Source organism: Zootoca vivipara, chromosome 2 (genome assembly GCF_963506605.1).
Source record: "Zootoca vivipara chromosome 2, rZooViv1.1, whole genome shotgun sequence".
NCBI lineage: Eukaryota > Metazoa > Chordata > Lepidosauria > Squamata > Lacertidae > Zootoca > Zootoca vivipara.
The window spans coordinates 24,412,371-24,425,352 of NC_083277.1; the positions used below are offsets into that span (position 1 = coordinate 24,412,371).

General features: G+C 46.0%; 1 protein-coding gene across 1 annotated transcript; it reads left to right on the forward strand.

Annotated features, from left to right (window-relative positions):
• Positions 1-220: 220 nt before the first annotated feature.
• Positions 221-6,727, forward strand: SNTN (sentan, cilia apical structure protein). The gene is made up of 4 exons (XM_035098242.2): positions 221-422; positions 1,756-1,790; positions 2,879-3,018; positions 4,213-6,727. The coding sequence occupies exons 1-4, from the start codon at positions 307-309 to the stop codon at positions 4,369-4,371; spliced, it is 450 nt and encodes a 149-aa protein (XP_034954133.1). The 5' UTR covers positions 221-306; the 3' UTR covers positions 4,372-6,727.
• Positions 6,728-12,982: the final 6,255 nt, after the last annotated feature.

The window sequence follows — 12,982 nt, forward strand, 5'->3', positions numbered from 1 at the left end:
TGCACCCCGGTGGTGCATGTGCTAAAGTCTCCCCTGCGCAAGATGGTTTTTAGCACCAGGCAGTGAAGCAGCCTTAGCCATGTGTGTTGCACAAGCAGCGATGAGCTCCCTTTGACGATCTCTTAGAATGTCCTCCCAGGCTGATTTATTTTGCCAGCAACTTAGCGACCAGAGAGCCTTCCCATTGTTAATAGGCCTGGCTGGTGAACAGGTACTTTCCCCCTTCACAGCTTGTGTTTTTTTTCTTTTTTCACAATCTCGGAAGTTGCTAAGAGATCGTAAACAGTGCTCAGGCTGTAGCAAAAGATGTGTGGCTGTGCATCTAGCGCTGCGGACAAAAAGTCCTATTCTCTCAATCAGCCGGGAGATGTGTCTTCTTCGAAGAAAGGCACAAATTCAACTTCCAAAAAGATGGCCAAACCGTAAGTGAATCATCCTGCCCTCTTTCCCTCTAGCCGGCTCTCATACATTTCCCTTGCTCTTTCTCTCTCTCTGTCAATGAGCTTCCACAGGAGAGGAGAAGACAGAGGTTTCACAGCTTGTGGGCTGGGCTGTAATTAGTTTCTCGCACTTCGGCAAAACTAATCATGCTTTCTATTAAAATGTTTAAATCCTAGGGGAGAATAGGGAAATCCTCCAAGAGCATTTTATTGATATTATGCGCTTTAAAAAATTGATTACTTTATTTTTCAAACTAGTATCTCACACTTCTTTTGAAATCTCAGAACCACTTAGATGGGCTTCTCACTGGGCAACTAGCAAACCCAGGCCAGCTCCTAGCAGCTGCTTCACTAAGGCTGCAATCCTATGCATGTCTGCCTGGGAGTTGAGTCCACAAACAGAAGCCGGAATTGTCCAAAATGAGTTGTAAACATCGGAGCCAACTCCTAAGGGCCGAGGTCCCTTCGCCACCCCCTTATAAAATATTTTATAATAAGGGGCTGGGCCCCCCAAAGTTAATGAGCATTGCCATTCAAGTGGTGTGGTTGCACCATGTCATGTGATTATGTGGGGCAGGGCTTACCTACTCCCCCACAATATTATATTCAAGTTGGCACCCCTGGTTGTAAAGGTCTTATCTTAAGGTGTGCTCAATATACACAGGCACAGATTCTATTATTGCATGCAACCGAATCTGATTATGTTTTGTTGTTGTTGTTGTTTAGTCGTTTAGTCGTGTCCGACTCTTCATGACCCCATGGACCAGAGCACGCCAGGCACTCCTGTCTTCCATTGTCTCCCACAATTTGGTCAGACTCATGTTTGTAGCTTCGAGAACGCTGTCCAACCATCTCGTCCTTTGTCATCCCCTTCTCCTTGTGCCCTCCATCTTTCCCAACATCAGGGTCTTTTCCAGGGAGTCTTCTCTTCTCATGAGGTGGCCAAAGTATTGGAGCCTCAGCTTCACGATCTGTCCTTCCAGTGAGCGCTCAGGGCTGATTTCCTTCAGAATGGATAGGTTTGATCTTCTTGCAGTCCATGGGACTCTCAAGAGTCTCCTCCAGCACCATAATTCAAAAGCATCAATTCTTCGGCGATCAGCCTTCTTTATGGTCCAGTTCTCACTTCCATTATGTTTTAAGGAGCATTACATTTTTATCCTATATCTCAGAAAAGAAAAGAAACTTTTAACGGAAAGGAGAGTGACCAGCCCAGTATTAAAAACCATCCCACTATGCTCTCAGATCAAAAAACAATTTCTTGCTACATTAACCACCCAGATATACCAGTAACAATGTCTATTTTAATTTCCAGTATTCCAATATCCAAGCAGCTGGCTTCTATAAAAGGTAAGTGGGCTACTCCCCTTGTTTCCTTTATACATTCATCTATTTTCCTGGACAGGGCAGCATAAAATGCTGTGATGCACATAGCAATTCTAACAATGTTTACTTCCAACCTTATTCTATGGAGCTTACTCCCAGGTTATTGGGGTTAGAATTGCAACCCGAATATATTGCAACACAGAGCATGCATCATTCCCATCCCAAAGCCAAATGTTTTTGAGGTTCTCTTAAGAATGTCTAAGGAAACAAATACGTTTTTAGTTGATGCTGAAATATTTTATATATATATATATAAGTTGGTGCGATACATTACTCAGAGTGGCATTCCATCAATGAGTGCCACCACTGAGAAGCACGGGCAGAGCTTCATGCTCCAGCACCGGGGGTGGGGCGGGGCTGGCGCACGTTTTGGGGGCATGGCACGCCACCCGGAGGGGCGTGGCATGCGTTCTGGGGGCGGGACACACATTCTGGGGGTGTGGCATGCCTCCTGGAGGGGCTTGGCGCACATTCTGGGGGCGGGGGCGCGTTCTGGGGGTGGGGCGGGCAGCCGCCATGGCGCCCTCGGGATTGTGCTGCCCGGGGCGGAGTGCCCCCATCGCGCCTCCCTTCCTTCGCCCCTGCTGAGAAGCCCATTCCTGCATCACCACAGAAGGAATCTAACCCCACACCAAGATGCTAACTCTATAGATTTTAAGGGCTGGGCAGCCTCAGGACTATTTTTGCAAAGTGGCAACTCTAACCATCAGGGTTTACAACAGCCTCAATCACAACCCTCTCTTAGTCTGCAAGGTTGTTCCACCTCTAAGCAGGCATCCTTACCGCTGTTCTGGGCACATTGCAACACACTAGGGCCACCGCTAAGGCTCTTCTAAGCCTTACTTTGAATCCTGCAGCCAGCTCTTCTGCAGGTCGCTCAGAACCATCAACACCCTCGCCATACAAATACAGTGTGCAGTGTCATTGCTGTTAACTGCAGGAAGCTCAGAATAATTTACTCTTGCTGACTCTGGACTCTACTGTTCGTCTTCTTGTTGCTGTTTAAAAAACTGCTTCCATTGGCCTCCCACTTATTGTATTTTGCCCCTCAGCTCTAGGGAAAGGCTCAGATCTGGAGAAAGCTGTTGCGACAGCGGCCTTGGTTTATGACAACGTTGCCGACACAGAGGGCAAGCTCAGCAAAGCCGAAGCAAAAAAGTTGCTCGAGACTCAGTTTGTGCATTTTATGCAGGTAAGTGGGATGAAGGGAGTGAGCAAGTTGGTGTAAAGGGAACATCGGGGGAAGGGACAAAATCCTCAGCCCTAGGCCAAGAGCATTGCCACGCCCAGTTGAAAGCACCAATATCACCTTTAAGGTAAAGGGTAAAGGGTAAACCATCAGGTCCAGTCGTGTCCGACTCTGGGGTTGCGGCGTTCATCTTGCTTTATAGGCCGAGGGAGCCGGCGTTTGTCTGCAGACAGCTTCCGGGTCCTGTGGCCAGCATAACAAAGCTGCTTCTGGCGAACCAGAGCAGCGCACGGAAATGCCGTTTACCTTCCCCGCCAGAGCGGTCCCTATTTATCTACTTGCACTTTGATGTGCTTTCGAACTGCTAGGTGGGCAGGAGCTGGGACCGAGCAACGGGAGCTCACCCCGTCGCAGGGATTCGATCCACCGACCTTCTGATCAGCAAGCCCTAGACTCTGTGGTTTAACCCACAGCACCACCTGGGTCCCTAATATCACCTTTAATAAAGCCTTAATAAAGCCCTAACTTTCTGGGATTTGGAATATGTGAAGGACCACCTGCTGAGATCTACTGGGGGGTGAGGAATTGCATGGCACCCGACATCCCACTGCTAGCTGAACAGGGGCTGGTGAGGGTTTGGGGGCCCAGGATCCGGAATTCCAATTTCTGGTCCTCCTCCTCCTCCCTTTGGATGGTAGCAACATTTGGTGAACAGTTAATCTTATGTGGGAACCTGTTGTTGGTTTTTTAGTATTATTGCTGCTGTTTTTATTACGTTTTCTATTGCTTTTCTCTTTAATACAATTTTATTCTATTTTGTTGGCTCCGAGAACCAAAGAAGAGCATATGAGATTTTAGTATAAGCTCCTCTCCAGGCCTTAAAAAAAAAGCAGTGTTTTCAAAGCCTTTCTTCTGGCTACCTCTTCTGACATCAATCCATGTCAGCTGGTCACACATGCCCTTTCTTTTCTTTTTCCTGTTAGCATAGCTATTTGTGCCTTTGGCATGCTTGCATCAAACACATTTGATTGTGTCTGCTAATAGTCTCTTGGCGCGCGGCACTTCCCCCTAAACTGACCCTGATTCTGCAACCTGTCTAGGAAGCATGTCTTGTAGCTGTTCTGCTCTCCCTCATTAGCAGCCATGATGAAAGCAGCTTCCATTTTTGGCCACAACATGATTCACATTTTTTCACAGGGTCAGGAAACCAAACCGAAATACCAAGAGATCATTTCTGCTCTCGAGGAGAACAGGGACGGCGAAATGGACTTTGAAGACTTCATGGTTCAGCTGCTTAGCCTCACCCTGATGTCTGATCTCCGGGAGGAGATCCGAAACGTGAAAAAAACAAAGTGATGAAGGATGCTGGATAGAACAGATGTTTTGGGTGATGGGGTGGGTGGAAGGGGGGAAGGAGAGAGAAACTAAGGGGAGCATATTATTTTTTTGGCATTGTTTCCAGAATGAAAGATAGATCACTGGTATTCTTGGCAGAATTGTGGAGCACAGGCGTACGGGTGACTTCCCCACTTATGTGGGGTTTTTGTTCTGGCGCCCTGTGTGCATAAGTGAAAATTCCGTAAGTGGGGAGCACACTCTAAATACACTTTTCATGCCCTCTCTGCCACTGTCTATCCAATTCAGATCAAAAATGCTGTACCAAAAATATCCGCAATGGAATTGAAGCTCGTGGGGCAGGGGGCAGCTGGAGGGCACATGGGAAAGTGGCTGCTATCCCACACATCAGCTGTTAGGTGGGGAGGCTCAGCAGACTAATCAAATCCCCACTGTGCCTCCAGTCTCTTTTCTGCCCTCGCTGAAGTCCTCTTCGGACTCCGGGGAGAGTCTCCTCACAAGCCACCAGGACTCTCCAGCTCGCTTGCTCTCGCGGCATTTCCTGGTGTAAATGGAATGATTTAATTATTTCCTGGCACCATGCATATACACGGTCACACACAAGTTCATCGCAGGCAAATTGGGGGGTGCAAGTATTCTAACAGGAGAGAAAAGGCTTTTAATAAAAAAAAAATGGTTATCTGCTTTCTGTTAGGCTCTAGTAGTGTGGCCATCCAGGATCAAATGAGTAACCAACAACCCAAATCTGTGCAGGTTTGCCCATTGAACTGTGGGACTTATTTGCAAGTAAGGATGCACTTGACTGCCAAAGGTTTCAATCCTGCACACTCTTATCAGAGAGCATCTCGTGAAACCTTTGAATCAATAAGCTTTTGAGTACATATGCATACAGTTTGGGCTGTAAGAGCAATATGCATTTCAATTGTGCATGAAGCAATATGGCGAAAAACAGATACTGGCCCCAATCCAAAGATACTGGTGCGCAAGAAGGTGTTGCATGAAGCAAGCAATGGGGGTGTGAAGGCTTTGTGTGGTGGCCCTAAATACCTTACAAGCATTCCCATCCACACCAAGGCAGATGGAATGGGAATGTGCACTTTCTGGAGCAATGGAGAAGGCATTAGTTGACTCACATAACTGTCCTGCCCTTACTGAACTCCACCTGCAACCCCATTCTGTTAGATTACATACGCATTGTGTACCTTCCCTTGTACCGTCTCCTCCACAAGAACCCCAGCTGGGCTAGCATCTGAAGCAGCCTTAAGGGTGGACCAGGTCTACAATACTGAAGTAAAATAGTTTCATCTCCTAGGTATGTTCATTAGCTAGGCTATTGTGTGGGAAATGTATAGGAAAATACCTAGAGTTAGTATTGAGGACCTCGGATGTTGCAATTAAATGTTGGCATATTGAGCTGAGTTGAAAGATTATATTGAATCTTAGCCTGAACACTTCAGCTGGTGCATTATAACGAATAAAATTAACGCTAAACCAAGACAAATAATGGTTTATGTATTTATTCTTGCAAAAGATACAGAGCTGTCAAAAGCACAGAATTTCCTTAACATTATTTCACATGAAGTACATTCTCGGTCATCCTGAAATTAGTCTATCTTGGCTTCGCCTCGGGACAATTTTGTGACAGCTGGAATCTCTCTTTTCAGGTGGTCCGAAAATGGGAAGAGAGCCATTCCATGTTGCACAAAAGTTACTGGGGGGGGGGACATTTCTTTGATAACCTGTACATTGATTATTCAAATGTCAGGTTTTCAGCTCACAAAGCAGCCCTGAGCCATGATAACTTTGGAAGGCTGCACTCCGGTGCACATTTACTTGGACGTAAGCCCAACAGATCACAGTGGGACTTCTGAAGGAAAATGAATGACATCATGCTGTAAGGTTACTGACCACACAATCCTATGGATTCCAGTCCTTGGAAATAAACTTCATTGTGCGCAGAGATGCTTATTCCCTACTAAGTGTTTAGGAGTGCAGCCTAAATGCCATTGACACATTGGGCATCATTCTCAGAAAACACATTTACGAATGATATTGCTAGGTTTGTCCTGAGAGACTGAAACAGTTGGAGGATGTGTCTGGGAGCAGGCAGTCTGAATGCTACCCTATAGCTTTACCAGCTCCTGTTTATAAAAAGTTCCGGAACTTCAAGCAGAGTGTTTTAGAGCAAATGTCTATTAGCGTAAACACAGTGTCTATACTTTGTGAAGACTCCAGAGATCTGAAGGGAAGACTCCAGATATTCTTTCCTGTTCTGTGGAATCTGGTCCTCCATGTAGGATGATGACCAGATCCAAAAAGAGAATAGGATCTCAGTAAACCTTTAATAAAATACAGTCATACCTTGGAAGTCAAACGGAATCCGTTCCGGAAGTCCGTTCGACTTCCAAAACATTCGGAAACCAAAACACAGCTTCTGATTGGCTGCAGGAAGCTCCTGCAGCCAATCGGAAGCCGTGCCAGGCTTCCAAAAATCATCTGGAAACCGAAACACTCACTTCTGGGTTTCGATCATTCGGGAGCCAAATTGTTCAGGAGCCAAGGTACAACTGTATAAGGAACCTATTCAATACAAGGCATAAGGATTTTGGCTCTGCCCTGGTTTGCCGGCATGGTCATGGCTGCCTTATGCAGCTGTTTGAATATTGCACTATTATAGACTTGGGGTGGATCCACACACAGGGAAGAGAAGGCTATAAATAAGTCAGAAATTAAATTGTTATAACAAAAGAGGGGGAAAGTGCTATGGAAAACTGCAAAGAATTTCCCCCTCCTCTCCAGCGCCATCTGGTGTTGCATGTTTATAACGCATTCAAAGCGCTGCTTTTTTTGACTAATGTAGCTTGGATTCACTTCCTCACTCAGCCATGAAGGGTGACGGTGAAATAATCATTAGCTCACAGTCTAACCAACCTTAGCAAGGTTGTTGTAAGAATCAGCTGGGTGAGAAGGAGAGCCATGCATGCCCTGAGCAGCTTAGAAGAAGAGCAGGATGCACATGCAGCAAAATAAAATGGCAGAAAACTAGTGAATCCAAAATGGAAAGATACAGAAGAGGAGAGGGCTCTGGCACCATTCATAGTTGCATAGAACCACAGAATTTTAGAGTTGGGAGGGACCCTAAGAAGATTTTTAGGCAGATGTAACTTGCATGAAGCATAGCTGCCAAGTTTTCCCTTTTCTCGCGAGGAAGCCTATTCAGCATAAGGGAAAATCCCTTTTAAAAAGGGATAACTTGGCAGCTATGGCATGAAGATTCTAAAATTCCCTCTTTTACACACCTGTTAAAAGGTTCAAGAGCCCTGTCTGTGTTGGAACCTGGCCCCTCTACTGAATATGCCATTTTAACATTTTAACTTTAACATGTGCATTTTTGTACTCACCCCTTGGTAGGAGAACTGCATTGCAATATTCAGAGAAGCGTGAATTTCAAAGGACAGTTCGTTTCAGAAAGTGCAGTTTCACCTTTAAATGCAAACTGAATTGAACCTGTTCCCCATCACTGTTGACGCCTGCATATTAATGTACAGCCCACACAACAATAGATTTAGCAAGTGTAAGGGGGAGGGCTTATAGGGAACAGCCCCCCCTCATTAGGTCCAGTTCTTCGCAGAACAGCAAGTCCAGTAGCGGATCAGATTATAGGAATCAGGAAGTAGAGAGGGAGGAGAGGGGCTCTGACAGCATGTGAGAGCCTCAACACCGAGTAGAGAAGGAAGCAGCTGGGGAGGAAACGACGGGATTGGCCACTGGAGAGCAGTCAGAAGGACGACCCTCCCCTCCGGTGCCTGAATTGGGGTGCACGGCACCCCGTAGGGCGAGAGGGAGGCGCTTTGGAGTTCCCAAGCTGTTATGTTGGGCGCGAAACAGAAAGAAGCCATTGCGAGGTTCTGACTCGGACTGAGCAGACATGTTTTCCAGACTCTTTGCACTGTAAATAACATGCACAATAAAGACACCTTAAAGACAAGGGGGTGTGGAGCGTCGTTACTCAAGAGTAGCCACAAGAACCTCTGACAGCAAGGAAACATTAATCACTTAGAGGGAAGTGCAACCCAACAATGAAGATGATTTCCTGGCTACATTTGAAGGATCGTTAGACTTGTCAGGGTCCCGCTGAGAAATGGTGGGTGCTTGCCTTATGAGATGAACTAGCTGCAGTACTTCCTGTGCCCCTGTTCTGCCTGTTCCGTTGCTAAGCCTCCTTTCTTGCTTGCGGGGTGAAACGAGGTCTTACGACGGAGAAAACCAGGTGGCCATCAAAGAGACGGAAAAAGCACTGGGGCCAGACTTTCACCAGCTGCATCTTCGTTTGGTGCGTCAGAGATTTTAATGGGAGAGATGCAGTCCCTGGCAACAGCTTTAGACAGTTAAGGGGGGAAAGTGAGAGACACAAGGTACTGGGTTTTAGGAAAACTAAGTATAGGCAGCAAGCTTTCAGAGAGCAGCATGCATGTTAAAGTGAGACGAATAAACTCTAGCAAGCCTTGCCTTCCATGCTCAGTATGTTTTTAATTCCCCTATTTCTAAAAGGCAAAAAAATATGTCTAAGTAATTAGATGGAAGGAAAATGCCCCTAAAGGGCCCTGGGAGATATCAATGTGTCTACGAATGTTCCAACCCTTTCATTTTCTCTCTCGCCTGAGCAGAGGAGGTGGGTGGGCGGGCGGTCCTTTTGCCTTGGCACACACTTATTTTCTTTAAGCAGGAAGAAAGAGAAATGGGGGTAAATTAACCCGTTCGCTGGTGACCTTTGGTGCTAATGAAGGAGTACAATGTATGGGCTTAAGGACAGATTTAGCTCACTGACACCGGAAGCGTTGTGCTATGGCAGCCTGCGTTTCTCTTGTCCATGCAGTCCACCTGAAAGAAGAAGGCTAGGATAGATGGACTTTGCATTTTCAACCCACACTCCCCCCCCCCAAGGGAGGTCTCCATTCTGCTTTTTATCAGCAGAGCAACCCTGTGATGCAAGTTAGGATGGAAGAAGGAGATTGACGGAATGTAGCAGGAGTCCCTATGTGAGCCTTCTTAGGTAGCTAGATACAAAGGAGAACAAGCCTCCTGCTCTTTTAATAGTATTCAGCAGGTCATAAAAGCTATACTTGCTTAAATTCCCTCTTCTGCACAACTATTGAAGGTGCAGGAACTCGGCTCTCTTGTGAATCTGGTCACCCTAGAGCAGGCACCCCCAAACAGATGGATTTAGATGGATCTTAGGCATAGGCAAACTCCGGCCCTCCATATGTTTTGGACTACAATTCCCATCTTCCCCGACCACTGGTCCTGTTAGCTAGGTATCATGGGAGTTGTAGGCCAAAACATCTGGAGGGCCACAGTTTGGGGATGCCTGCCCTAGAGTCTTCTCAAGGCAAATAGGAAATTCCTCATGTTTCCTCAAGTGAATAGGGTTCTTCCTGTTTTTATGGAGGACTCATGGGGGAAAAGCAGCAGTGAGGTTGTCCAATGAAGCTTGCTGTTGTGTCACGCCTTGCCCACTCGGGTGAATGAAATCACCGTTCTATAACACAACAGGTAGCCTGTTGGGAGCCAGTCTGGTGTAGTGGTTAAGAGCGGTAGACTCGTAATCTGAGGAACCGGGTTCGCGTCTCCGCTCCTCCACATGCAGCTGCTGGGTGACACTTTTCTTTAAAAAAATAATGTTTGTGTGTGTGAAATCCTTGGTCATTTAAGAAGACTTCCATCTTGGTTGTGAAATGTCTTAGAATTTTGCCCCTGAAGATCAAATCAAACTTTGGGGGAGCATTTTCACTCCAATCCAGCCAACGTGGTGTAGTGGTTAAGAGCGGTGGACTTGTAATCTGGTGAACTGGGTTTGATTCCCCGCTCCTCCACATGCAGCTGCTGGGTGACCTTGGGCTAGTCACACTTTTTTGAAGTCTCTCACCTCACAGAGTGTTTGTTGTGGGGGAGGAAGGGAAAGGAGAATGTTAGCCGCTTTGAGACTCCTCCGGGTAGTGATAAAGCGGGATATCAAATCCAAATTCTTCTTCTTCTTCTTCTTCTTCTTCTTCTTCTTCTTCTTCTTCTTCTTCTTCTTCTTCTTCTTCTGTATGAAAAGAACACTGGAAAAGAGGGCAGAAGCACTTGCATTATATTCAAGAAAGCTAACACAATCTTCCCCGTGTTTGAATGCACCCTAGGAATACTCAGGGGCCACAGAGAGTGGGGAGGGGTAAGGGAATGGAACAAACTGTCTAGAGTCCTGAACAGAGGCATACCACGCTGCACACTTCTGTTGCAGCTCTCACTTGTAAAAGTCCTCACCTCCATTAATTTGGTGAGACCAGCAAGGCTACCATTACAGTCTAGTCACCTGAGTTCTGTGTTTGCTTTGAGTGTGCTTGTCTCTATAGTTCGGTGTATGGGCAGTGGAGGTTTTCGCCTTAAGCGACTGCAAGTTCAGGCATGTGCCTTTCTTCCATTCAAAATGTGCGTGGATTTATTTAAACAAAACAAAAACCCAAACCAACAAACCTAAAGAATGTCTTCAAAAGAAGTTGAGGAAGCTGGCCGCTTGCCACTCTCACACCGGCTAAATCAATAGCAAACAAGTGTCAGCGGAAGTGATCCCCATGGCAAAACTTTGTCTTACTGTACATATTTGCAGAACAACTTCTTCTAGCAATTACCAAGGAATGTCACCGAGCTTGCACAAAACAAACTGCCGGTAAAAGAAACGGCAGTCAATCCAAGATCAGGTAGCAGCTGTCTGGATACATTGATCCATGTCATATAATTAGCTTTCCTCCCCCCCCCCTTTTTTTTTTTAAGGAAGTGGCGTGGCTGGCATGGGTATATATTAATACCTGGAAACGTACCAAGGAATTAATGTAGTGAAAAATGGTAGTGCTCTAACTGAGGCTGGTAAACAGACCATTTTCCCATTTAGAACATTTGCTATTTTTATAATGTCAGCATTAGAGGGAACCACTTTATTAGACAGCAATATTTTTTACGAGGCAAAGTGTGTTTTTGTTTTAAAAAATATAAATAACTGTTCCCTGAAATATATTAAGAATAATGGAAGCAGAGATTGTTCAGTGGCAGAGCACATACCTCAGTCAGTAAAGCATAAGACCCTTAATCTCAGGGTCATGGGTTCAAGTGCCATGTTGGGCAAAAAAGTTTCCTGCGTTTCAGGGAGTTGGACTAAATGGCCCTCGTGGTCCCTTCCAGCTCTCCAATTTTACGATTGTATGTTTTGTCCAGGCTTCCTTCTCTGCCATCTCCAATTAAAAGGATACAGAAGCTGGTGAAGAGGAAAGAGAGACACCTCTGCTGGAGAGTGTTGCTGGGACTGAAGTAGCTTCCTATATATCCAGCTGTTAGGAGTGTAAAGATGTATGTGGGCAAACCTCAATAAAAGAAGCCAAAGGGACGAATCAGGACCTTCAGTGATTTGCCACCCAGCAGCATAAGTGATGAAATCAATTGCCACCAGTGACCTTCTAGAACAGTGATGGTGAACCTATGACACGCGTGTCAGACGTGACACGCAGAGCCCTCACTGCTGGCACGCGCCCCATCGGCCCATTCATGCTGTTGTTGTTGTCCCCCCCCCCCAATTTGTTCTCCCGCTCCTCCTACAGCTTGTCTCTGCTAGAGCTTGTCTCCGCTGTTAAAACCCGGGTCCTTTTTTGTTGTTGTTGCTGGTAGCCAGAGATTGGTTTTTAACCCTTTCTGTGCTGTTTTCCCCCCTGGTGCTTTGGCAGACGATGATTGGGTGTAACAGCATTCATTTTTTAACCCGTTCTGTGGTTTTTTTGGCGCTTTGGCAGACTATGTCGGTGCTGCATGTTAGTTCCAGCAAAGGTATTATTCGTCATTTATTTCTGTTCTCTTTCCCCCCAAAAAGCGCAGCAGCTTTGGGGCATCCCCCCCCCCCCCAAAGCAAAGCAACTTTTGCACCCCCCAAAAAAACCTCCAAAACTTTGGTCAGCAGCTCCCCCCCAAAAAGCTCAACAACTCTGGGCACTTTGTGATAAATAAGGGTTTTTTGGTTTGGTTTAGTTAAATAATTAGTTTTTGGTTTATTAAATACAGTTATATATTACAATTATACATTTTTGTTATTTAAACTATAACTATAAATATCGTGAAATTATGGTTTTTTTCTCGAAGTGACACACCACCCGAGTTATGCTCGGTTTTTTGGTGAATTTTGACACACCAAGCTCAAAAGGTTGCCCATCACTGTTCTAGAAGAACCTTGTGGATTAGCATCAATTTGGCCCACGTGATGCTGCCCTTCTACTGAGTCAGGCCATAGATCCATCAAGCTCATTATTGGCTTGCAGCTCCGGCTAACTTAATATTGACTGGCAGCAGCTCTCCAGGGTTTCAGGCAGGGTCTCTTTCACTACCTGGAGATGCTGTGGATTAAACCAGACACTCTCTGCATGCAAAAGCAGATACTCTGCCATTGAGCTATGTTGCGGTTGGCAGGCTCAGGGCCGGATTTAGGTTTGATGGGGCCCTAAGCTGCTGAAGGTGATGGGGCCCTTTATATGTCCAGCTGTCCTTTGTCAACAACAAATGGTCACTGTTTTTTGTGTGTTGACTATATGCT